The 26,541-nt window shown below is 42.4% G+C and overlaps 1 protein-coding gene across 2 annotated transcripts; it reads right to left on the bottom strand.

Annotated features, from left to right (window-relative positions):
* Positions 1-1,380: 1,380 nt before the first annotated feature.
* SNAPC3 (small nuclear RNA activating complex polypeptide 3) lies at positions 1,381-26,541 on the bottom strand. Of its 2 annotated transcripts, none has more exons than XM_076363447.1 (9): positions 26,291-26,541; positions 20,314-20,391; positions 18,996-19,080; positions 16,988-17,092; positions 16,316-16,465; positions 8,417-8,499; positions 6,908-7,072; positions 5,777-5,884; positions 1,381-3,983 (listed from the first exon to the last, which is right to left on the bottom strand). In XM_076363447.1, exons 1-9 carry the CDS (start codon positions 26,509-26,511, stop codon positions 3,836-3,838), a joined length of 1,143 nt encoding a protein of 380 aa, XP_076219562.1. In that variant the 5' UTR covers positions 26,512-26,541; the 3' UTR covers positions 1,381-3,835. The 2 variants fall into 2 exon arrangements, with proteins under 2 accessions (XP_076219562.1, XP_076219563.1); XM_076363448.1 differs by lacking the exon at positions 26,291-26,541 and adding an exon at positions 25,862-26,156.

Below are 26,541 nucleotides of genomic sequence, written 5' to 3'. Positions count from 1 at the left end.
TCATGGGCTTTTACTGCCTGAATTTACTGCCCATGTACAAACCAGAAGTTACCTAAATTCACAGAATCTCACTGACTGTAGAAATGGTCATCTCACCTTCCAAGATGCCTGAGTGTCCATGAGCTGTGTCTCTTGAAAGATACCAATATAATTTCTGAGAGCTGAGAACTGACTAGGCAGTCAAACTTCTTCAGTCTCCCAAGGAATAAGGCTGATTCTTTTTGCAAAAAGGAAACAAACCACAGTTAATGCGCAAAATTTAAAGCAGAGTTAGCTCTGACAGCAGCATCCTTACTTCCAGAGTCAAGTTTACTACAGCTTAAAATAATGTGCAGCCCCGTGGAGTTGCTCATCATTCAACTGCACAGGGGGGTATTGTGATAATGTTACAAGTTGCCCAGCTAGCAGTGGAAAGTGACACTATCTATATGAATCACATTTTGCTTTGGAACTTTACACCAACGGTAAAATCAGAGGGGTCTCTCCTCTTTCTCAACACAAGAAACAGCATTCTGTATCACCATCTTGCCAGCAAGGCAAAAACTTTCATCAGGGAGAGAATCTCCAAGACGTTTTGAAAGTTCGAAATAAGTTACAAAGGCTCATACTGCCAAATCACTAAGCATTTAAAAAAGATCAAAGCAAAAAGCCATCCACAGATTCAGGTTAATATTTTTTAGATTCAACAGATTCAACTACAGTTTTTAATACTCTGGCCTTTTTGCTTCCCCCGGTAAGTACAGACACAAGTCTTTGCATGTGTCCTGGTTTTGGCTGGGATAGAGTTAATTTTCTTCCTAGTAGCTGGTGCAGTGCTGTGTTTTGGATTTAGCATGAGAATAATGTTGGTAACACACCCATGTTTCAGCTGTTGCTAAGTCGTGCTTACACTAGTCAAGGGCTTTTCAGCTTCCCGTGCTCTACCGACTGAGAAGGCTGGGGGTGCACAAGGAGCTGGGAGGGGGCACAGCCAGGACAGCTGACCCAAACTGGCCAGGGGGACATTCCATACCATGTGACGTCATGCTCAGTACATAAACTGGGGAAAGCTGGCCGGGGGGGGGCCCGCTGCTTGGGGACTGGCTGGGCATCGGTCAGCAGGTGGTGAGCAATTGCATCGTGCATCACTTGCTTTGTATATTCTATCATCATCATTATTATTATTACTATTTTCCCTTCCTTTCTGTCCTATTAAACTGCCTTTATCTCAACCCACGAATTTTACTTTTCTTTTTCTCATTCTCTCCCCATCCCACTGCGGGGGAGGAGTGAGCGAACAGCTGTGTGGTGTTTAGCTGCCTGCCAGGTTAAACCACAACAACATGTCAGGAGGCAGGGCCCTTAAATTTTCATTTAAATATAACTCAAATCATCTCCAAGTTCCATACCCTTATATCCAGTTTATTATAACACAGGATTTATAAGAAAAAATTGCTGATTGTCTTGCTTTAAAAAAAAAAAAAGGAAAAAAAAAGACATAAATACCAAACAAACAGACAAGGGATTATTAAAAAAATTATTTTCTCATTTTTCATCATGAAATGATAAACCTACTTGGAATTTTTGATCACCGAAACACTAACAGCATTTAACAAGTAGCCAAAACACAAATATCCAGCTGGTGTCATAGAAATTTAACTACGAATGGGCAGCTGGGTGCAATGCTGGATTTCGCTCAGAGGACTCATTCAGAAAGACACATTAAATCAAGACAGCTGTCTTGTGACAGCTCCTGGGAAGTACAGCGTCTTTAAAAACTATGATTCAGTGTGACCTTTTTGTTTGATTTGTCATTTAAGTTGAAACATTCAATATGAAATAGGACCAGAACACACAAACAGCAGCTTCTAATACAAGTTCTTCTCTGTTTTGTAGTGAAGCACAGGATGCACTCAACTCCCACACCCAGACTGTGGCCAGCTTCTCTTTGCCTTACTGGAAGTCTGGGACTGGCCCTAGCAAAATTTCTTAACCTGCAAGGGCAGCAATTTTGAAATATACTTGACCACAACGTTTTACTGGCAAGAAGGTAAATGGGTTGGGTGAAAGATAGCATACCGAGGCAGAATTAGTTTAATGAAAGAATAAATTCACATTTTGGCCACTCCCTTCTCCCTACTGCTGAAGAAAGAAAAAAAAAAACCTACACACAAAAAACCTACTGATTGCCACCTTAGAATTCAGCATAAGAAGCCATCAAACAAGTAAACAATATCTTTAAAAATTATGCCAGCTGTCTGCATGATCTCAGTTCCAATACTGAAGAGGACTGGGAAGTGCACGTTGCCAGCTGAAAGAGGAGGAGATTGGGCAGAGATGCAGCGTAGCAACTTCCGAGGCAAATATGGAAGTTGCAACCAGAGTTGCACTGCGGGGGATCTTTAAAGCAGCTGTTAAAGCACCACAAAGCAGTCCAGCCTTGGCAGTTTAACTGGTGACAGCTGTGGCGGGCAGGGCACTCCCTCTTCTGCAGATTCCTGAAGGATAAGAGAACTACCACCTCCTGCTGTTACAAGAGCTTGGTTCACTGCTCTGTTTTCAAAACACACAGGCCAACAGCTGGCTGACTTACAAGACAAAAAAAAAAAAAAAAAAAATCACCTTTTTTCTGTCCTAAAAAAAGCACAGATTTATATTCACAAGACCTAATACACCACCGGAAAGCAGTCAGATACGTGAGTGATGAATGGAGTCCTGCAAACACTTAAGACACTTTTGTTTCAAGACATCTAAGATAATCAAGTAAGCACTTGCAGAATCTGTGGCCACAGGACTTGAATAGAATTCAATTTGTCAAATACATTTCTGTATGCAGGTTATCAGAGTCAGCTGTCTTTCACACTGACCAGAACTAGGCATTTTTTGAGAACTAGCTGAAGCTTTCAAAAGAAAAGCAGTTAGTGCTACTAGCTTTCCTAAACAGCAAAGTCCTCCACTAAAATCCTCTGAATTCCAGATGACTTTAAAAAGCAAAGCACTAGATAAGTATATTCTGTTTTGGCAAGCAGCGTTTCAACTTAACATCAGACTAGCGAGTACAAACTGGTCACATTTTAATAAAAACCAACAATACTTAAAATAAAAGAATGATACTAAAAGAAGAAATGCACAACGAACACAACTTTAGGAACCATTAAAACTACATGCACTGTAAACAGTTAACAAAGTCACTTGAAAGGTAGGCTACAATTCAGTAATCGGTGAAATGTAGTTTACTCTTCACAGAATCAATCCTCAGAGTCAGAACACAAGGACAGCAGTAGTTCACAGACGCAAGCACCTCCCTGTTTGCAGGAAAGACCTTAGAAGTTAACAAGCACTCTGAGCTTCTCTCTCAGAAAGCATTCTCCTCCCCACAAATTCCGTGCTATCCACCCTTGTTCAGCGACAACTGCCACGGTTTTCAAGGTAGAATGCCCGAAGACCATGTTCTCATCCTTTGAGGTTAACAGAGCCTGGGATGCACAGAACATCTCAAATCACAGCTGCTCTTGCAAGGTATACTCTCTTTAAACATCCATATTCTTAGAGTCCATAGTCTCCAAACTACTGTATTGTTGTCAAAGTGTATTAAAAATGTAACTGATTAAAATGTAGATGTCTGAGCATATTTTTCCATGATAAGTTATCTTTTAAATTCATACTTCCTTACTCAGAAAAGTACACCAGAAAGACTTCAAGCGCAAAGGGCTCCTTCCACCTCAGGGAAGGAGATTAAAAGCCTAACCCAAAACCCAGCAGTACACTCAAAACTCAAGCTGTTTGGTGGTTTTAACAGCCAGAACAACAGATTCACCAATGTAGTTCACTGAATTCATGCTGGCTCATGTCAGTTTCAGTTGAAAATCCCAGGATCGACATAAGGATATGCAAGAAACTCCCCCAGTTTATTGCCTTCCACATCGTAATGGAGCATCCGAAAACAAACATCACAGAAGAAACAAGGATCCTCTGGTGCCAGACTGTCTTTGTTGGTTACCCACCTGCAGGTTACAAAATACAAGCGTTTTCCATGTGAGTCCAACACATTTGTGACAAACACCTCAACATTTTACTCAGAGTTGGGGATGGCAGCAACATAGTAATAACATTATACTGACCAGGTACTACCTATACTGCATATCTCCCACCCCAGGCATACAGCTCTTTTCCAAACTCCACACCCATCCAGTGTCAATCCCAGCTGCTATCTTACACTGCTACAGCAGCACTTCCTGAGGAACTCCTCAAACCTGTGTAGCTGGTACAGTGCATAATAAAAAAAAAAAAAAAAAAAAAAAAAATAACAGGAATCTTCTGTCCACCCTATGGCCTGGCCATTTAAGTCATAAAAGATAAATGTTTTCCCTTAAGGTAAGAAACTGTGATACAGAGCAGACACATGACTGACCCAAACTACTCCGAGTAATAACCAAATCAATTTACAAGACTAAAAGAAGGGCCTGGATGATGCAGACAAGACAAGGAGAGGATTGCTACACACTTCAGCAAGCACTGAAGTTAACATGAACACAGCTGCCAGCACAAGGAGGGCCTGCTGTGTCACCAAGCAATTAATTTATGGTAGCACTCAGAGGCCGTGACAGCTCAAGGCCTCTAGTGATTAAAGATGCTATCTGCACAGATTAGAACATGCAGGACAGCCAGCCAAAGCAGCTCTGCTATCCATGGTTTACCATCTCCCCACTTAAGCTTAGTGCTTAATCCTGGTTTTAATTTAATGCATTTACATCATCTCTGGTAATGTCCTCGCCATCCCACCTTTCCCCTACATTGACCCTTTGGCTCCACCTCCCCTTATGGCCCAATGCCTCACAGATTATAGCCACTTGTGAAGGCATCCTAAGGGCTCTGCTAGGAACACTAGGATGGGCTGCCATCACGAGGGGAATTGGCTCTTTGCCTGATTCCAGGGAAGTCTAAGGCCAAACAAGCAAGATAACAAGGACACAGCTGCTGTGTCAAACTGAGGCTGAGAGTGTAAGCTGCCCTGGGGGGGGGGGGGGGAAAGGCAGTGGGTGATTTTATAAATAAATCATTCAGACCTATAAAATCAGGAAGCCTAGCCTAGCCTGTAGAACTCCTTTAGAGGACTTTCTACTGTGTCTATTGAAAGGCTTTCTCATGTCTAAGTAAACAGCACTAAAGTGTATAAAGAGCACTGAATTCACATTCTGATCTCTTAACTGCAGAAAATCTGTGCATCACAAGAAGTTCCTTCAAGTACAGCTGTACAGCACAGAGTTTTCAGGTAGAGGTTAGGAGTTTACCTGTGGGGAAAGCTACATGTCTTTTAAAAATCTCTACATTTCACTATATTAAAGTTGGACAGATCCATACTTTCCTCTACTGAGATGCTCGATTTAATGAAAGCTCTGTACGACTTCTGGCAAATGAATTTGAATCACATGTCTTGTCATAAGGGAAAAACGCAGCATTTTCCCCAAAAAATAAGATTTTCAAAAGTAATTGACAAAGAGCTGAGCTCTATGTATGCAAAAGAACCTGAGCCAAATAATTAACCTCTTCATCATTTCAGTTCTTTTGATCATTCTGAATCATCATCTTCAAATGAACACTACCTGCAGGAGGCCTTTTGCTGGACAGGGAGAGGACAACTGCCTGAAGAGTAAGATCTCAGAATACTTGCATGAAGATTATTCACACACCTTATCAAATACATACAGAGCTTTGATTTTTTTTTTTTAAGTTAGTAGCAGCACCTAGAAAGACTTCTTTAAGAAGACAACTTAAAAGGATTGAGAATGTAGCGTACCTGGCTGTATACATTTTGCACACAAAGCATTTTCTGGTACATAACCAGTGTTTCTTGATTAGTAAGGGATAGAGGTTCCTGTCCAGGCAGTCATCATGATGAATGAGCCTCGAGGGAAATAAATAAATACATTAAATACAATAAAGACTCACATTGGAATTTATTGGAACATAAGCATGCACATTGAAGATAAAGCAAATCCTGCGTAAACTATGACTAGACTTCTGCTTAGCATTTGTTAACATAGATGAAGACTTGGAGATAGGCTGCTAGTTGCACCATCCGTGGATTTTATGGTCAGGAGTAAATTCAGTTTGTGTAGTAACTCAGCAGTCTTCAGACCATCTACTTTAGATGGCCTTTTCAAAGCTTTTATCTCCTACATAGACTAACAGGCAAAGACATCACCAGGTGAATGTTTAGAGGCTCATAATCCTGAGAACATCTACTTGCAACATCTATGCCCTTCTTTGGGTGCCTCTTGGGAGGCACCATTTATTAACAATGCTTAGGTACATCAGGCTTCTGGGAACTGAAATCAGACAATCAGAGGAGTGCTCTCTCTACCCATTAAGTACTGAGCAGAGTATACACAATAGTTCCACTGTTGATGTGGTTCTCACCTCACAGCCACTATCACCACCTCCTTCTCTCCCTTGCCTATCCACCTCAGCCCGCTATTTCCACTCCTCTGTTCCCTTTTCAGTTCCTGCCCCTTAGCACCAAGTCTACGCTAACGAGTCCAGTTGACTTCAGCCAGAGCCATTAACAGCATTCTGCTCCCTGGTGCTCCAGAACCAGTATGTAAATCTGCCACACATTGGCTCTGCATAGAAAGGGCTTTTCACTGTGGGTGCTATTCCTCCCATACCACAGTCATGCCATGCTCGTTAGAAAGCAGTCTTTTTATGCAGACAAATTATTGATAAAAAAAAATATGCAAGGGAGATTACTTTCTTCCTTGCAGAGGTAGTCACAGGTATACGGAATAAAATCTTAAATAAGCCCTGCAGAAGGCAGCAGAATAATCTTAAAGTTAGTCTAACAAATACTCAGCATTTAATGTCTGAAGTTTGTCCACAGAAGGCTTGCTTTCAACTGCCCAAGAACTCCCAAAGAGCAGTAACTTACCTTATATCTGTGATGATAATGATGTGCTCACAGTTCCCTTGGTGGCAGAAAAGGTATGGAAAGCCAATTTTGAGGGACAAATCATTAAATGTGTAGTCCTCCATTTTAACAGACTGAAGATTTCCATAGCCTCTGTCATGAGATTCTGACCACTCAATGATTGTTCTGAAAACAGAAAGGTCAACAGCATAGCAATGCTATGAACTGTGAATGCACAGAAAAGGAAGGCCTTGGGGGACATGCAAAACTCTTCACTGGGACACAGTTAAAAAGATGAGAATCAAAATAGCTCACAACACTTTGTAATAATTTAAGGTAATTTCACAGCAGTACCACAACCCCACAGAACTGTGCGCTGTTCTTGTGGAACACCTGCCTTTAAATCCCCACCAGGCAGCTTCCCAAGGAGTTCTAGTCAGCATGTATGCTCCTGATGGCACCCATCCAGCTCAGGTTGTTTGCAGCATGACACTTCTCAAGCATTCCAATAATTCAAGTTACCAGCAGGTCATTTTTGCTCCCTTGGTCAATAACTTTGTTTTAAAGTATTAAAAAGCTTTTTCTGTTTTTGCCAAGGAGAAACACAAAGCTGACAACTGCACTGTTACATTTCCAAAATTTAGCACTGGAAGGGCACTGGCCAATGTTGCGATTATTTCTTGGTTTTTCAGCACACTCCCACATACAAGGCATTTCACTTCTACAAGCCGGGTACGTTATCACAAGCCCTTCCATGAAGATCATTGTTGCTCATGGACAGAAAGAGAAGGAGCAAAATAATTAATTTCTCTGAAGTCACACACCAAGTCTAGCATAACAAGAACAGAGTCCAAACTCACAGCTCTTCCATAGCATCCATTTTAACATCTTCATCTCCTAAATCTCGCTAGTGTGTCAGCAAGCCCATACTTCCTTAAAATAAACTACTATGTATAGTTTAAATGGATATGACTTATGCTCAACCAGTGTGAGCTATAGTTCCAGAGACATCTGAGACTTTTGACAATGCCATCTCAGATTTCTTTTCCCAAGAGTCACACAGTCCCCTTGTTGACTGTACCATGAAGGCATTCAGCATATTTCCAAGACTGAGCAGAACAACCATCTTCCATACAGCTGAGCTTGTTGTCTTTCTGACCCATCTTCTACCTCACAGGCAAATATTTTGGTGGTCATCGCAGCTAGCGAGGGCACTTAAAAAGCCAGTACAGACCAGCACCTGGCACCTTCCACAGGAATCCCATCCCAACAGAGCAAAACAGGATTTGCAGGGGAAAAAATGCATTCATCCCCTTTACACAAGGGAAGTGAGTGGAAGGAGTAAGTAGAGCAAGTAAAGTTAAACTTCTATGTAAAAATCAATTCAACTTGAAAAGATAGTAAGAAAAGTCCATTCTAGCTTCACACACTGGACGTTCCAGTCTTAAAAACACCACAAATCATAAACAAAATGACATAAATTTTCTGTCCCGTAAGGTTTTCCTTAGTGAACGTCTACAAATACTGTACCTGCTCAGATCTCTGCACTCTGGGTATCTTTTATCATTATAAAAGATGCCTTCAAAATAAAAGAAAGCAGATTTGTAGAGATCCTGAGAGAGAGAGAAAGAAAGAAAGAGAAATAAGTCTGCACTAGTGTTATCAGAGATTAAACACCTTAAACAAGAACATGTCAAAAACCAAGACTTTAGGTATGTAAATTATATTAAGACCTCATTCTACAGGTTTCTAAGAAAAGCTGTGCACTGGTTTTAGATGCTGATGTGACAATAAGACTTATATGATTGCCAGCTATGCAGTTGCTCTGCTGGTATTATCTCAAGCCACTACAGGTTATTTTAGTGGTCTTCTCTTATTACTATCCCCATCATAGCAGTTACAGATTTCTACAAAAACACAGAACAAGAACACAAGCATCACTGCACAAATTGCACAAATTAAGTAACTGCACAACACTGACTTAAAAAAAGACTAATAATATTTAAAAAAATTAGCAAGATGTAGTGGGTTGACCTTGGCTGGCTGCCAGACCCTCCACCCAGATGCTCTCTAACTCCCCCTCCTCAACAGGACAGGGGAAAGAAAGTAAGAGGGGCAAGCTCGTGGGTTGAGATAAAGGCAGTTTAATGAGAAAAGCAAAGGCCACACACAGAAGCAAAGCAAAAAGAGGAGATTTATTCTCTACGTCCCATCAGCAGGCCATGTCCAACCACCAACTGGGAAGCACGGCTTCAGCATGCATAGTGGTTGCTTTGGAAGACAAATGCCTTAACCATGAATGGCCCCCGCTCCTCCTTACCTCCAGCTCTTAACTGCTGAGCACAACGACATATGGCATGGAATATCCCTTTGGTCAGTTGGGGTCAGCTGTCCCAGCTACACCCCCTCCCAGTCTCTTGCCCACCCCTAGCCCACTGGCCTTGAAGGGACCTGGAGAGACAGCCTTGAGGCTGTGCAAGCACTGCTCAGCAATAGCCAAAACACTGGTGTGTTATCAACCCTGCTTAGCCAAAAATGCAAAGCACCGCATTACATAGGCTGCTATAAGGGAAGTTAATTCCATCCCAGCCAGACCCAGTACACCTGATCAGGACAGACCACCCCACAAAATACTTTTTGCTGGAATGAGAGAATCATTGCAGTTCTGTCCCCTGCACGTGCGCGTGTGCACACACCCCAGCCACATGGGAGCAGTTCCTGGTCACATCTATATAAACAAGACAGACATGCAATTTTGGAAGGTCCAACCACCTCACTTCTGGGGGCTCAGAAGAAAATCTAACAGCCTTCAAAAATCCCCCTTAATTATGAAGTTTGTCACATGCAGAAGGCCATTTGTACCAGTCTTCTCTATCAAAGATAATTAACAATTTATGGCACTCATACCAGCAGTGCAAGAGTCATCAGATTCCAAAACATCTCAAGAAATTGAGCTAACCCATGAGCCTCCCTTACACATGTAATAAATTCTGCAGCGGGACTACAGAACTATTTAGGTAAAATCACATCCATCCATAAAAAAGCAGACTCAAGCTGCAAGCATCTCCTTGAGAAGGAACAAAATAAATAACAACAGGAAAACATCTTGTTGAAATAGCACAATCAAGTATCGTTCTGTTTATCTAACCAGACTGCTTGCACAACAACATTCACAGAGCTGTTCTCTCCTAAAGCTAAAAATTAGAGACATATTGTATTTTTACAAATTGGGGGACAAGAGGTTGGAGAGCAGCCCCATGGAAAGAGATCTGGGGGTTTGGGTTGGTGGCAAGTTGAATATGAGTCAACAGTGTGCCCTGGCAGCCAAAAGGGCCAACCGTGTCCTGGGGTGCATCAAGCACAGCATAGCTAGCTGGTCGAGGGAGGTGATTGTCCCACTCTACACTGCACTGGTGTGGCCCCACCTCAAGTACTGTGTGCAGTTTTGGGTGCCTCAATATAAGGACATCAAACTATTAGAGTGTGTCCAGAGGAGGGCGACCAAGATGGTGAAAGGCCTCGAGGGCAAGACTTACAAGGAGCAGCTGAGGTCACTTGGCTTGTTCACCTTGGGGAAGAGAAGGCTGAGGAGTGACCTCATCACAGTCTACAACTTCCTCAACGGGGGCACAGCAGAGGGGAAGGTGCTGATCTCCTCTCTCTGGTGATAGGTGATCACTGGTGACCAGTGATAGAACATGAGGAAATGGAATGAAGCTGCATCAGGGGAAGTTCAGACTGGACATTGGGAAAAGGTTCTTCACTGAGAGGGTGGTCAGTCACTGGAACAGGCTCCCCAGGGAAGTGGTCACAGCACCAAGCCTGTCAGAGGTCAAGTTCTTAGTCATACGGTTTAGTTTCAGGTAGTCCTGCAAGGAGCAGGAAGTTGGACTTGATGATCCTTATGCGTCCCTTCCAACTTGAGACATTCTACGATTCTATACAAAATATTGTGTGTGGTTTTGCAACTTAAAACCAGCTATGCAATAGGAGAAAGAAATGGAACAGATACACACAATATATATGTACAGACAAAATTAAGAGGTGAAAAAACATACAAACTTTTTATTTAGACACAAATGTCATTTAACATCTAAGAAAGGAGTAACTGTTTAATTAAGGCATACATCTGCTTCCCATAATTTCCATCTTCTGTTGTTGCTGTCAAAACAGCCTTTATATAAACAAGTAACTTGAGCAGAGAGAAGATAACCAGGAAAGGTTGTGCTTTTTTATCCAAATAACTTTTTTACCTTTAAATTGTGCTCTTCCAAGTTCTTTCTGGCATATAAGAGGGTGGTGTTTTGGTTTGTGCTATAACCCCTTAAAGACTGAGGCCAGATAGCAGTGTACATTATCAAACTGATCACAACACATGTACAGGGCTTAAGAAATAGTTACAAGAAGCAGGAGACAGCTTTCAGCAGTGGACCTTGAAGCAGGGAGATGCCTCAGGTCGAAAAACCACAGCAAGCAGGGAACCACATTGTTCAGGTACTTCATTACATTTTGCCGAAGAAAAATAATAGCCAAAAAAGAAAAAAAATCACCTTTGTTGCAAAAGCAATACAGCTAACACACAAGTCTATCCCAGGCTGGGGAAAACAAGTCAGCTGCCTTGCACAGCATTCATTGCTGGAAGTGAGGAGAGGTTGAAGGACACAGACTAAACCCTCTCGAACCACTTCAGAGTGGAACACTTCTGTACCAACTGCTGCTCAGGGAGGCTTTCTGCATATGCTGTATATGCAACTCTGCACAGCTACAACACATACAAGTGATGCTAAGATACACTGTATACACATGCAGTCAACCTGTAAGTTACAGAATACAATTTTTTCCATGTTTTCAATTGCACTTTGAAGAAAAGCAGTGTTTCATGACCTTTCAGTAAAAAAATTTATCTGCCATTATACACTGGCATTCAGGTATTGCACAAAGCCTATTTAAATCCTGTATTTTCTTCAAGTATATAGAAAACTGCAAGGAATCCTTCATTTAATGGACTTAAGAGCATTTTGATAAAGCATCTCTCCAATATACATCAACACAGTTTTATCACAGTGGAGTGGTCCCAACTTTTACACCTCTAATTACACTGTGTGCCAGCTCTCGGATAAATAAAGGTTGTATTTATTCATCAACAGGATGCGTGTGCAGGCAGGTCAGACAGATAATGACCGGGGAAGGTAACTTCACGGAGCTTGGTTCCTTTCCGTAATTAACATGGTGACCAGCTCACTCCAATTCTATAACTTGGGAGTTGCTCACTGCTCATTAAGTCACAGAATCCTGACGAACTTTTTACATGTCTGTCAGGAGGCAGCCTATGACCTGCAAGAGCTTACAGCGGAAAAGAAAAGGCAGAGAAAGAGTGGAAGACAAGAAGTGAACATGAATTATTTTTACACACTGGGTACAGAGGCATAAGACGACAAAATAAGAATCAAATAGGAAAGCTGTGGACAACTAGGCACTCTGGATCCCCAGACCAGTCTTTATGTGTCTTTATTAAAAAGAGAATGAATGCTCATCTGTGCCCAGAGGTCTCTTTGAGCTATTAACGCTAAGGTGTCAAAAGACAGGAAATGCAGACACTGGGGCCAGAGATGGGACTCATGACTGGAGATGACCTGCATGAAGGCACAGCGGTAGGAATGTGCTTTGCATTCAGACAATTTGTTTCAGCTCTGTTATTGTCAACCTCCCTGGCTCTCCAACCACAAAGTGTAAGTACTGCCATGCTCTGGCAACTCCTTACCAACTTTTGTGGGTCACAGAAGTTCTGAGTTAGCCAGTCCTTTAAAGCTGCTCCAGACTTCAGAAAACAGCTGTTTGTCATAGTGAACAGAAGGCCAAGGGAGTCACTGTTATAAACTTCTTGGGAATTTGAGTCAGGTCTTTCCTGATTAATGCTGGCCAGAGGTATGACTCAGACATTCCTTCCTCCCAGATTTTGCATTATCCTTCAGTTTGCAAGGAGGGATGCCCTATTACGTTTCTCCACGGAATCCCAACAGCAGTAGTAACCACATAAAAGATCCTGGATCCTTGTTAACAGTGTCCATATCTGTGGAATAAAATACCTCAATATTGCCCATTCTCTTAAACATCCCCCTGATGTTGGTTTGACTACAGTGTTTGTTTACAAAAAAACCAAAGCAAACCACAAAAAGCACACAATAGAATAGAACGGAATATTTCAGTTTGAAGGGATCTACAACAACCACCTAGTTCAACTGCCTGACCACTTCAGGGCTGACCAAAAGTTTAAGCAGATTATTAAGGGCATTGTCCAAATACCTCTTAAACACTGACAGGCTTGGGGCATCGACCACCTCTCTAGGAAGCCTGTTGCAGTGTTTGACCACCCTCTTGGTAAAGAAATGCTTCCTAATGTCCACTCTAAACCTCCCCTGGCACAGCTCTGAACCTTTCCCACGCATCCTGTCGCTGGATCCCAGAGAGAAGAGCTCAGCACCTCCCTCTCCACTTCCCCTCCTCAGAAAGCTGTGGAGAGCAATGAGGTCGACCCTCAGCCTCCTTTTCTCCAAACTAGACAAACCCAGAGTCCTCAGGTGCTCCTCACAGGACATGCTTTCCAGCCCTTTCACCAGCTTCCTTGCCCTCCTCTGGATGCCTTTGAGGACCTTCACATCCTTCTTAAATTGTGGGGCCCAGAGCTGTACACGGTACTTAAAGTGAGGCCGTACAATGCTGAATACAGCAGAATAATCACCTCTTTTGACCGGCTGGTTACACTGTGTTTGATGCACCCCGGGATGCGGTTTGCCGTCTTGGCTGCCAGGGCACACTGCTGACTCATATTGAGCCTGCTGCCAATCAGCACCCCCAGATCCCTTTCTGCAGGGCTGCTCTCCAGCCACGCCTCTCCCAATTTATACTTGTGCCCAGTGTTACTCCATCCCAGGTGCAGAATCTGGCATTTGGACTTGTTAAATTTCATCCCATTAATCATAGCCCAATGAAGAAAAAGCACAGAATAAAAATCACAAAACCCGAAAGTAACAGGAATGAAAAGTTAGGCCTATTTAAGCCAATAAAATCCAAAAAGTCTCTCTTACTCTCTCTGTATCAGCTGACAAGCTACACTTGTTTACTTAACCAGTGAGAGCAGCAACTTGATCCTTTCACTCAGTCTGTGTACTCAAACTGCACTTCAAAAGAAGCAAAAGCTGGCATCAATATCTAACTTACTTACACAGCCTCTTTCCTGCAGACTCTCAGAGCACCATTCTGATTTAAATCAGTTGCTAAGATCCTTAAATTAGTCAGAAGTTATTTTCTCTATTTGGAAAAGCTAACATACTTCTGGCAGGTCATGGTGCCACTTCCTTCCTAGACTGCAAGGAAGAAAATTCTACCCCACTGATGGCTGATTACCTGTCTGCTGAAGCAACATGCAAATTTTATTGTGAAGACTTACTACACACTGAGCCTATACTTCAATGCAAGCTGTAAATTCACAATCATGCTTGAGGAAAACAAACAAATGGAATGAATGCACACCACTCATTAACAGCTCCTGCTGGGAGGCTAGGCATGGTGACATGCACTTACTTTGGGGAAATTACTGATGCTGAGGAAGCCAAACCTCAATCCTGTTGAGGCCATGACAGCCTCACATGACTCCTCTGCCCAGAAGGAGAGTCTCAGAACTAATCAGCTAGTGCTTTACTAGATAGTAGTAGAAAGACTCTTCCATTTACTTTACATAAATGAAAAGACTAGTATCTGGGATGTCTTTCAGTCTCCTTAAACAAGAATGTGCCATCTTTTCACTATTATATATACAAATATATAACATCCTCTGGTTTCTCTCAGATTGTACATATTATTTAATTTATATTATATTGATAATATGCTATATTATTAATATATAATATTGGCAGAACAGCTGGGCCCCAAGGGTGATAATCAGCGGAACAAAGTCTAGTTAGAGGCCAGTAACTAGCAGTGTACCCCAGGGGTCAATACAGGATTCAGCCCTGTTCAACATCTTCGTTAATGATCTGGATGATGGGGCAGAGTGTACCCTCAGCAAGTGTGCAGATGACACAAAACTGGGAGGAGCGGCTGATAGACCAGATGATGGGGCTGCTGTCCAGAAGGACCTTGAAAGGCTGGAGAAATGGGCTGACAGAAACCTCATGAAGTTCAACAAGGAGAAGTGCAAGGTCCTGCACCTGGGGAGGAACAACCCCATGCACCACTATATGCTGGGAGCCCCTCAGCTGGAAAGCAGCTTGCCAGAAAAGGACCAGGGGGTCCTGGTGGACACCACCTTGACCATGAGCCAGCAATGTGCCCTTGGAGCAAATTAGGCAAATGGGATCCTGTACTACATTAGCCAAAGTATTGCCAGCAGGTTGAAGGAGGTGATCCTTTCCCTCTCTTCAGCACTGGTGAGGCCACACTGGAGTCCTGTGTCCAGTTCGGAGCTCCTCAGTACAAGAGAGACATGGATGTACCGGAGAGAGTCCCACAAGCGTCATGAAGGGATTGGAGCATCTCTCCTATGAGAAGAGGCTGAGATTGCTGGGACTGTTCAGCCTGGAGAAGAGCAGGCTCAGGGGGATCTTATCCTTGTGTATAAATACTTGAAGGGAGGGTACAAAGAAGACGCAGCCAGGCTCTTTTCAGTGGTGCCCAGTGACAGGACCAGAGGCAATGGAAACAGAGGAGGCTCTGCCTGAACGTCAGGAAACACTTTTTCACTGTGAGGGTGACTAAGCACTGGCACAGGTTGCCCAGAGAGGTTGTAGAGTTTCCCACCTTGGAGATATTCAAAAGCTGTCTGGACACGGTCCTGGGTAACCAGCTCTAGGTGGCCTTGCTTGAGCAGGGGGTTGGACCAGATGACGTGGAGAGGTCCCTTCCAACCTCAACCATTCTATGATATGATATATATGTGATATAATATATTATCAAAATTATGCAATTTCAGTATTTTCAATTAGAGTACTTTTTCTTTATGGACCCCTTTTGCACATCCCCAGAGAACATGTGGCAATTGTGGGAGAGGGGAATAATCTTCATTCCTAGTTTTGATCAGCATCCAGTTGCAAACACCAAAGCATGTAAGTTCAAAAGAAGGATGGTCTACATTTAGCTTTCTATTACCTCTGGTGTCTTAGAATATAGCTCAAAGTAAAGTCAGTCCACAGAGATCCATCTATGCAGGAACTCACCGCCAGTGTTACTACTTCCCAGCAGTAGCATTAATGATGTTCTTCTTGACATCACACAAAACAGGTCAGCTTGGTAATGCCACCAGGAAGTATTTATTTGCAGTGCAACCCACAGGCAGAACGAATGCAGCCTAATTTAGTGCTGAAGAAAAAACAACAAAGCAAAACTCTGCCTCCCCCTCTCCTACACATCTAGAGGGTTCCAAATAGGTTTTACCTTGCTGATGTGCTCTGGTGCTTGATCTGGCTGACTGCTGAACTCACCACCTATCTGAAGGTCACTGACACAGGAAATCGAATCTCTCAGCTCGGTGAGCTTCTGGCTGCCCAGTACAAGGACTGTCTGATAGGGTTTGTGATCTTTATGCTATGAAGAAAAGAGCATACAAGCTTCAAATAAAAATCACTTGTCAGCATCAGTACTGCTCTTCAGTTGACAGCTTGACGTCGTTAAAGCAGTGTACCATCACCTCTCTGTACAAGATTTCAAACAGCATCTTGCCTCAGCCTCTCCTAAGGCTGCCATTTATTAGTTTTATTCAGAAACTTAAAAGTCACATTCCCCACAGGAAAGTGCAGGAAAGATAGAAAGTCTGAGCACACTTACCCCAAATCCAGAAAGAGTACTGTCATTTTCATGTATTTAGTTTCAGATTTTGAGCTTTCTGTGAAATCAATTAACTGCTGAGTAATTACTGTAAAAATTTCCTTCTGTAAACCACTAACAGAATGAAAGCCAGATTCTGAAAAAGCCTTAAGAAGTTACTACAGTTGAAGGGTTTACCACGCTCCCTCAGTGGACTCACTGATTTTAACTGCTTGGGAAAGCAAGATATTACCTGAGTAGGGAAGAGACATCAGAATACAACCTAGAGAATTTAGTACCAACCTTCTGAAATATGACAGGATAGAAGACGTTCAGAGTTAAAAGTAGTTCTCCCTCCTCAACTAGATCTGTTGGATTGTCTGGCCTCTTTCCAATTGCATGTGACTCCTGGAAAAATAAAGATACACATATATATTATATTGGCAACCACTTATATATCATAGCCCCTGGATAAAAGTGTGAGAAACGCTGTTCCAACCGTAACTCATTTTTGACTGTGTAGCCTTCTGAATTGATAATGGCCTACTTTCTCCAAGATGGAAAGGTGAGAAACTGCTGTAATTACTGATTTCAAGCATTTTCCTACATTCCTCAGCTATGGAGAAGCTGAGGTGCTTTCAGCAATTACAAGACAGCTGGCTATTCCTTGGCTACTGAGAAGCCCTGCATAAAGGAATTAAAGCCTACTGCCACTCTGTCCTCATGGAACCCAGCTGTTACCAACTTCATCACTTAATGCTTTGAAATGCTCTTTGAATACTTTCACATGTAAAGGAGGATTGCAACCCTTAACTTGAGAAAGACCGACCTAGAAACTAGCCATAGGATGAAGTATATGAAAATAAAAATTAGTGCAACACTGCCTCTTATTAGGAAAGCTTGACATAGCTGGAGGTCTCAATTTCTCCAAAATCCAAAACCAAAATCCAGCACTGCCCTTGCCACACTGCTATGTTTTAGAAAAGAAATGAAAGCATTTGCACATTTCCATGCTACTTTGTGTTTAAGACATAGCCCAGCTGGGAGGATGAGGGAGGGCACTTTTCTGTGACAGTTAGTTTCCTCCTTTTTCAATAAATCAAGAGAGATACTGACTGCACAAACACCTTCCACCAGCACGAAGTGTTCTTCAGATTTAGTAACAGGAGCATGTACTGCTGTGAGACTTCAGTTCAGAGATACTTGTGCTCTATCCCTTCCATCTCCCTTCTTCATGCGACACATTCCAAACTCGCATTTCTTATTGCTCTCATCCTGTTCTAGGACACCGTGGTCACAACCAGCTCTGACACACAAACCAGTTACCACAGCTTGCTTAAAGGATGCAGTAACTGACCACATGCTCGTTCTTCAGAAATAGAAATAAGACACCACTCATTGAAACCCTTTATGAAGATTTCTGTGGCAAGTATTTTCTCAGATATGCCCTAGGCTAAGAGCCCAATGCAGTTGTTGCATCTCAGCTGATACATGATTTTTACATTATGCACCTGGGCCTCTGGACAGTTGAAACAAGATCACTCATGACAGACCAGGAAACCTCAAGGGGAAAAAATGTTTAATAGTGACAAGTGAGGCTCCTTCCTCACTACACCTTCATCCCTAATTTTTATAGTAGTTCATGGCTTGCTTATTCAAGCCATGGACTCTGGCATTGCAAAATTTAAGAACTTAAGTTTTCCTGTTTAGGACTTTCATGGTTGTGAAAAAATCTTAAAAAAAGAGGTACTAAGAATAGCTAAAGGAATTCCAAGATGGCTTTTGAGGGGCTGATCACTACACTCCTGTTTCCTGACAGCTCAGAATGGCTGAGAAATTTGGGTTACAAAGCTCAGAATTAGGAACTTACTGCCACCATGTTCCTACTGTCTTCCTCTTTCAGCCCTACAGAAACCAGCTCACAATCATTTACACATTAAAGCTTAGATTCCAACACAGGACTCCAGGAGCAAAAACATTATGCATCTTGTCTAGCTCTACGATAAGTTCACATGATGCTCAGTACACTTGATCCCCTGCTTTAGTAGCAATCGAATAAAAGCAGTCATACAGTGGTAACGAGCTGGAGTTCCTCCTTACTACAGTCCCTACTAACAGACTGTAAGAGCAAAGTTCCTGTCCTATCTTTCTATAAAATGTCTTTAATCTTAATCATTACCTGCAAACTCACATTTGCAAATACTTACAGTATACAGAGATCCATAGCGATGGAAAAAAAAAAAGCAGCCAGAAGCTGGATTTTGGCTGTGCTGAACTGTCTTGAGATCCTACAAGATGACAGGGAACTTACCATCTCATAAGCAAGAGTTTCTTGTCTGCAAGCCCGATCCACAATAATTGTTTCTTCTCTCTTCTCTAAAGCCTTCTTTCTAATTCTGAGGGGCAGGAACACAGGATAAAATTTCATTCAACAACTTCCATGCAGAATCTCTAGATATATTTTTAAACGACACAAGCTACTACAGTGCAGCTTTCCAAGAGCAGGATTTGTGGCTTAGTATGACAGACTAACTTACAATACTCTTGTCTCCTGACTCCCATAAAACCTGGTAGTACACAGGCCAGCTTGTGGATTTCAGCTTGTGTTTTTCTTTCCCCTTACGTGCAAATTATAGGTTGTTTGTGGGCAGTTTTACACTTACGAGAAAAAACAACAAAATGTCTGAAGAGGCTCTCCTAGAAAGAACACTTTGTTACCTTTGAGGAAGCTGTTTCAACTATCCCTCCCACTTTAGAGAAATTCAATTCATGTTCAAGCAAAAAAAAAAAGAAAAAAACCATAAATATTCTCAACCCCATGACATAGATACTTTTCTAAAAAAACTTCAGTACCATTTGTAGAAGAAAGAGTATCATACACAGAGTATCTACTAAAATACATGTATTTAACCACTGCATGAACACCAAATCCTTTTTAAATTCCAGGACAAGTCTATTTAGCCTCCAGAGCATCCTGAAGGTTTTCAGTGACAATCAAACTTAACACTGATCACAACCTTAACACATTTCTTTACATTAGTACTATGCAAACTGAAATTCAAGTACAGCAAAGGCCTGAACTGGCCAAGTATGAGTTCAAAGTTCACTAACTGATAGAAACTTAACATATATTGCTCAACCTCTGAAATGCACCAGTAGTATCAAGGAATTCTATAAAGAGTGGGTTCAGATAAAGAGGTATCTGGCTACAACTTCAGTACTTACACTTTGGCTGTTACAATGTGACTCTGGGTAACTAGAGGTAAGAGCTTCAGATTTATTTCACAAGGCTTTGGGGAAACCTCCCGCACATGATTATGAGAAGCCCCCTGCACGCTCCAAATTTATGCGCTAGTTCAGAAGTACCTAAGTCCAGAAATCCTAAGTTCTTCCAGTAAGAAAGATGGCATATTCTGTATATCTTAATAAAAAATTCCTAACATTCAAGCAGAAGGCTCATACCAATTATCCTACCATAAGCTGGTGTTTCTGCCCTTAGAGTATTTCTGGACACTGCTTTAGAAAGTACACCATTGCCTGGAAAGGGAACAAGCAGGCAGCCATGCTTTTGTGCTTGTTTTCCACCCCACCCCATATCAGGGTACTGTGAGTGTACCGTAAGGACATACCGAAGAGTAAGCAGACTGCTGTCTTCAGGAATAACATCTGGGTCCTTTTCTTTATCAGAAGACATTAACATATCAATGCTAGGACAATAAAGAAAATAACTATTATACATTTTTTCAGACTTACTTTATAATGAAAATCAGTTAAGCTACTCCTAAAAGGAACAAAGACAGCAAAACGTGAATAAACAAGACATAGCTTGTACAGCCTAAATCAGGGCAAAAGGGCAGTATGGTTGTTAAGATAAAGAACCAAAACACAAAGAGTTCTGGAGTTTATCTCTGGCTTTCACAGAGATTGGGTAAATTTTGTCTTTATTTTGCATTCTGCCTAATGGAGCATAGGTGCCTAGAGAGGTTTAACAAGCCCTGTTCAAAATACGTGTCCAATACTTTTTATAAACTAAAAATGCCACTTGACCTTTTCAAATCTCATCCACCTACTCTGATTTTCTGATGATATATGGCAAAATAGATTCAACCAAAAGGAATCATCAACCTCAACCTGTATGGTAAAGCTAACACCCCCCTCAGGTAAAAACATGGGCAAGCCACCACATTTACAGAGCTGTCATTGCTATATTAAGGCATTAATTTATGCCACATTTTTTCCAGTGGGAATAAGACAACACTTCTGCCAGAAATGACAGGTCCAGTCTTTCCTGTATCCTTCTTTCCATCCTAAGACACTTTTCACCCTCACTTTCCTTGTGTTTGCACAGAATCCAAAGCATAGCTAACCGTAGCTTTTTGCTGTAGTGCAAATCACTGCAGGATGTGGGAAGGAAAAGTGGAACCGGTTTTGGCTGCAGCAACGATTTAAACTGATCATACAAACGTTAGGTTTTCCTAACAGAAATGAGGATGGAATTTCTCATAAACATGCCACAAAAAATGAATCCTGTAGGATACCATATGTGCTCCCCTGCCACAGTTTTATAACATAAGGTTCCCCAATGCTATTCCACAAACAGACCAAACAATCCACCTGAAAGCTTCAGATTAGACACTCTAATAGTATCAATTACCTTTTTAGAAACATATAGAATAATGCTGACTCAAGACAGTAGTAATTTTGTATTAATCACAACAGAATTTTTATCCAACTTAAAAGTAGCCTGAGAAAATATTATTTAAAACAGAGAAGTATCACCCACTTTCAATCAGACTTGATCACTTTTGTCTACTGTTTGCAGACTATATAAAGGCAGGGCTTCCTAAGCTCATGTGCAGTTTGAATTCCAGCAAACTCTTATGCAAACCCATCTCTTTATGGGACAAACAAACCATTGGTGAAGTCCAGGAAAAATTTTTGGAGTGTACCATTTATTTTTGATATAATTTATGATTTGATTATATTCTTTTTCATTATAACCTTATAATGTTCCCCATAATCTTATAACGTTCCCTATGTCAACAATACTAAGCTAGGTAATACTATCACTGCAGCAACGAATAAGCCTTCAGAGTGGAACTGCATAGGAATATACAGTAATTGAGAAATAGAACTCTGGAATCTACTGGTATCAGCTGACAACAAGCAAAAGTCAGATACAAAATTTTGGCTGTGGGTAGATGGCCTAGTTCTGATGACCCAATGAAGTCACTCTGTATTGAAAATAATTTGAAATTACTATTGTTTAGTTAGTTTCTTACCATCCAGCAGAGTTTTAACCTTCCTGTCTTACAGATTTCATCCCAAACAGAAAATCATTCTTTTTGAGAAAAGGGGATTCCTCCAGAAGCACCATTTTAAAAGAAAGTATGCAGCAATTAGTTACAGCCTCTTGGAAACAGAATCAACCTTATCCTTAGATTCCCACTTGAGGAAGTGGAGGCAGAGACAACTGAGTGAGTCCTGTATCAAGTGCAGACTGAACCACTGCTGAGGAATAGTAATTTAACATAAAGGAGGAGAACAGCACTTTGGAGAATACAGAGCAAGCATTAGCCTTTTAGATGGGGCTGTTCTCCATTCAGCATGGATTAGTGTTATGAATAGCCCACCTAATGAAGTAATATATAGCCCCTGACAGGTAAAGCAACTCACAACTGACCCTTCCATGGAATCAACATCTCACCAGCATGACCAGGCTATTTATCTATGTCTTCCTGCACATGGATCGGTGACCCCATTCACCAAAAAGCCCCAAGTCACTTGAAGACCTGCCATTTTGAAGAAATAACTGTGTATTTTGGTCTTTACACACCACATAGGTTATCTGAAGGATCTGAAAACATGTATTACCTACCATTGTGAAGTTTCACCTGCATCAAAGGTGACAGTTTCCTGTTTCCCTTCTATGCATACATATGATGTCAGAACTCACCAACAGTACTTGTACTTTCCTTCCCTCCCACGGCTCTAGGCCAGGGATCTCTGGCTGCAGTATCCACACCATGCCCACTAATCGCCTGCTGCACGAAAAAACCCTAACATTCCCCAGAAAGCAGCTACAAGCAGACACAGTGTAAAATAGTTGGCACGTAAGCTGCTTCCTCTTTTTCCTTCTAAGGACAGAAAGGTAGCTAGTACAAAGAGAAACTGCCACTGAATCCCTGACAAGATCCGTGGACCTCGTGAGCCCAGATACTGCCATTTCTCACTCCTGGAAAGTCAGAAACCCTCAATTTCTAAATGAATGTTACACGTATAGCACCTCTTTCAGTATTTTGAATCAGTCTTATAATTCATTACCTATGTCATTGTATCACATGCACTGAAGCCTTAAAAGGCTTTGCCGTATGGCCTTTTTCACAGGCCACACTGGAGCTCCTCCCAGGTAACTCCACTGCAGCAGTGGAACACATCACTAATATTTGGTCCATGGTCCTGAGAAAACTAGGCTTTACAAATGGAAAGTATATGCTAATCCCTCCAGAAATTAAGGCTAAGTAGTCAGTGTCATACACCTAACAGACGAAAGTGCAGGCAATACAAAGTTTGCACCAGGCACACCTCACTCCTGACAGCCACAAGCATGGGATTCCACTGTGTCCCCAAACAGAATATTCCCTGCATGCAAGACAAATGCAGTCAGTTATGGTAGAAGGGAAAACACTGGCCATACTGTTTAACGGACACTGAAGTGAACTGTAGGAGAGTGATGAGGAACTATAGTTGAAGATCTCACTTGAAAAAAGCATGCAAAGTGTTATATGAAATTTATGTCCCCGAGAAAGATATTTTAAGGCGTCTAGAAATAAAAAGACCAAAGGCAAGTCTGTGGAAACTTGGACATGGAAATAGACTATCAGTGAAGCCTTTAATCACCGTGACTTTACTTTTCTCAGAATACTCTGGCAGCACAACGAGCTTTCTCAGTTTTTGAAATTACAAGATGGTTTAGTATTTTGCCCGATATTTTCGTAGTAAGCAGATACAGTGTTTATATTACTCTTTATATTGCATGTATTTTAAGGGCAGTACTTTCATCACCTTTGCGACACTAATACTACAAGACGCCAAATACTAATACGTTAAGACGCTAATGCTAGCTTAATGCAGCTTTGTAACACATCTCTAGAGATGTTTACAACTACCCCTTCTAACAAAACAAGAAGGTGAATTAGGGCTGAAGTGGAAAAAGGTACCTGTAAGCCTCACCTCCCTTGACCTACCTAAAATCTACATTGATTTGAGTCTTAGCGTGTCCTACACGTACACAAGAAATCACTCAGAAGGCAAAACAGAATAACATAACTTAGCACCTCCAACATTCAAGCACTTTAATCGCTCAAACACCAATAATGAATCCCAAGGTAAACCTCTTTGCTCACAGACCGCTAAGGCATTTGAACAAAACTTAAAACTTTACCTTCCTGATACCTTGGTTATGTAAGAGAACTACTTATGGAATCTCCTAGCCAAGGACACCATTTTATACCTGTTTAAAATCTGATGAAAACCCAAGTGATCTCTATAACAACTGTCTGCATACAGCTTGAGCAGTACACAAAGCATTCTTATTGAGTCAAATTCAAGTGAGTGAAGACGGAATTTTTTTTTCTGCATTCTGTTTGCAGGAATGTATTCCAGGAAGAAAATATAAGAAAAAGGAGAAAAAAAAAAATCAACCACAACACACTGAGATGCACAAAGAGTTAAACAGCATTTAAACATTATACCATTTCTCCTCACCAGAAGACTCTAAATCATCAAGAATACTTAAACGTACACTATGTCACTATGGTCTAAAAAAAGATTTAACTATGGATATTGAAAAACTTCATCCTGAGTCTATGATTCTCTTAACCTATTACTATTTTTAAAATAGATATAGGAGGACTATCCACATCTTCCCATCTCTCTTCTACCCAAAGAAAACCTGCTTAACTTGCCAGAAGTTCCCTTACAAGTAGTTCACAGTCAGAAAAATCTGTGTTTATATCCAGGATGTGTTCACTTCAGCACCTAGAAAACCGTATTTATGCCAATAATAAATGTGACCCCAAGACACCATAGAACAGACCTTGGTATAGTCCAGTGTTTTCATCTCTTCTCAAGGGAGAAATATAAACAGCTCAGAGCAGGTGAGTGAAAGTGATCAGAGGTAGCAACTTGAGGTTGGCCAATGTTAAGGAGAGACTCAAGAGGCTAGGACTATTTAATTTAAAAGCAAAAGCACATGGAGATTAGGGATTGGGATTTCCAGCCTGCACAGGGGAAAGGTCACATCAAGATGTGCAGGTTTATCTTCATTCTCCTGCAAAGCCAACAAGCAGCTGCCTGATGATCTGTTCTCTCCCCCTCATAGACTGCCTGACCTTTTTTCCTTCCCCAAACCTTTTCACCACACAGCACCACTTTCCACAGTACACTCAGCAGCAAATAGACAGCACTGCTCTGTAACACCAGCAAACACAGACAGCAGATGAAATGTAGCGGTCATAGATAGAAGAAAGCAGAACAGAAGAAAAGGCAGAATGAATGAAGGGAAAAATAAACAAAGCATAGAAAATCTGCTTGGAATTCAAGTGAAAATAGCAATAGACAGGCTCAAGCAACAGGGTCACTGCAGAGAACAAGCCACAGTATAGGAGCAATCACAGACTACATCTGCACTGGGAAAGCTTACAAAGTAATTCCCACAGTTGCTGCCACACCAGAATACATGAACTGTTTTTAACACTAACATCATAAAGAACATTTTTTCTTTCCCAGCCCTAGTGCCATGTAGCCTGCTTAGGCAAACAGCACTATCCCCCGCACAAAGAAGCACTTGCATAGCTCTGACTTCACCACCAGCCCTCACAGAAACAGTTAGTAGAGGCTAAGGACCCAGACAAGCTCAACCGTTAATGTATGTTGCCAGATACCAGAATTCATCTAAATGATGTTAACACAGATGCCTGGCTCTTTTTCTTCATATAAGGTATGCCTTTCATTTTGCAATTGGGACCTCCTAAAACTATGTACATGTTCAGAATCCTTAAGTTTTACCTAACGAGTAATATGTTGCTACGTATTTACTTAAGCAACTTGTTAACTGCTGAACTGTTTGTTCATCAGTTCAAGGCCGTAACAAAGTTTCCGCCAATGGAGCGTTACCCTCTGGAAACACGATGTCTTCCTTCTCCACTTCTTATTTACCCGGGAGATAAAAAACCCACACGGCACAGACCCGGAAAAGGCTATTCAGACGTGGTTTTGCCCGGGCACCTGCCGCCTCTCTTGACGAACCGGTGCAGCGTCTGAGCGACAGCACCTACTAGCCCCGGCCCGGGGCGGCCCCCCCTGCACCAGCACCGAGCGAGGCCGAAAGCTTCCTGCTAGGCCTGGGGCCGCAAATCCCCGCCTGGAGAAGGCCAAGGGTTTCAGCCCTTCCTTAGGCTGAGCAGCGTCGGGCGGGCAGGCGCTCGCGGGCCCCGGCCCGCACACCGCCGCGCAGCCCCGCCAGGAGCCCCGGCAGGAACCCCGGCTCTCGGCGGGGCTCCGCGGGCCGCCCACGCCGCCCGCCGCCACCGCTCCCGGGGCCACCTGCACACGCCCCGCAGCTCGGCCGCCGTCTCCACCGCGCAGCCCAGCTCCGCCGCTACGTCCGCGTCCGCCTCGGCCGCCACCTCCGCCGCCAGCGAGAGGTCGGGCGGCCCCAGCCGCTGCCGCCAGCAGCGGCCAAGGGCGCCCACGCGGAAGACGCGGGTGTACAGCTCCGCCGCCTCGTAGTCGGGCGCAGCCCCCGCCGCCTCGTCCGACGCCATGGCCGCCGGGCCCGCGCGCGGCCCGCTGGG

The sequence above is a fragment of the Aptenodytes patagonicus genome, chromosome Z, assembly GCF_965638725.1.
Source record: "Aptenodytes patagonicus chromosome Z, bAptPat1.pri.cur, whole genome shotgun sequence".
NCBI classification, from domain to species: Eukaryota; Metazoa; Chordata; class Aves; order Sphenisciformes; family Spheniscidae; genus Aptenodytes; species Aptenodytes patagonicus.
Note: the sequence above shows the minus strand (reverse complement) of the source record. Positions and strands in the feature narration are given on the sequence as shown.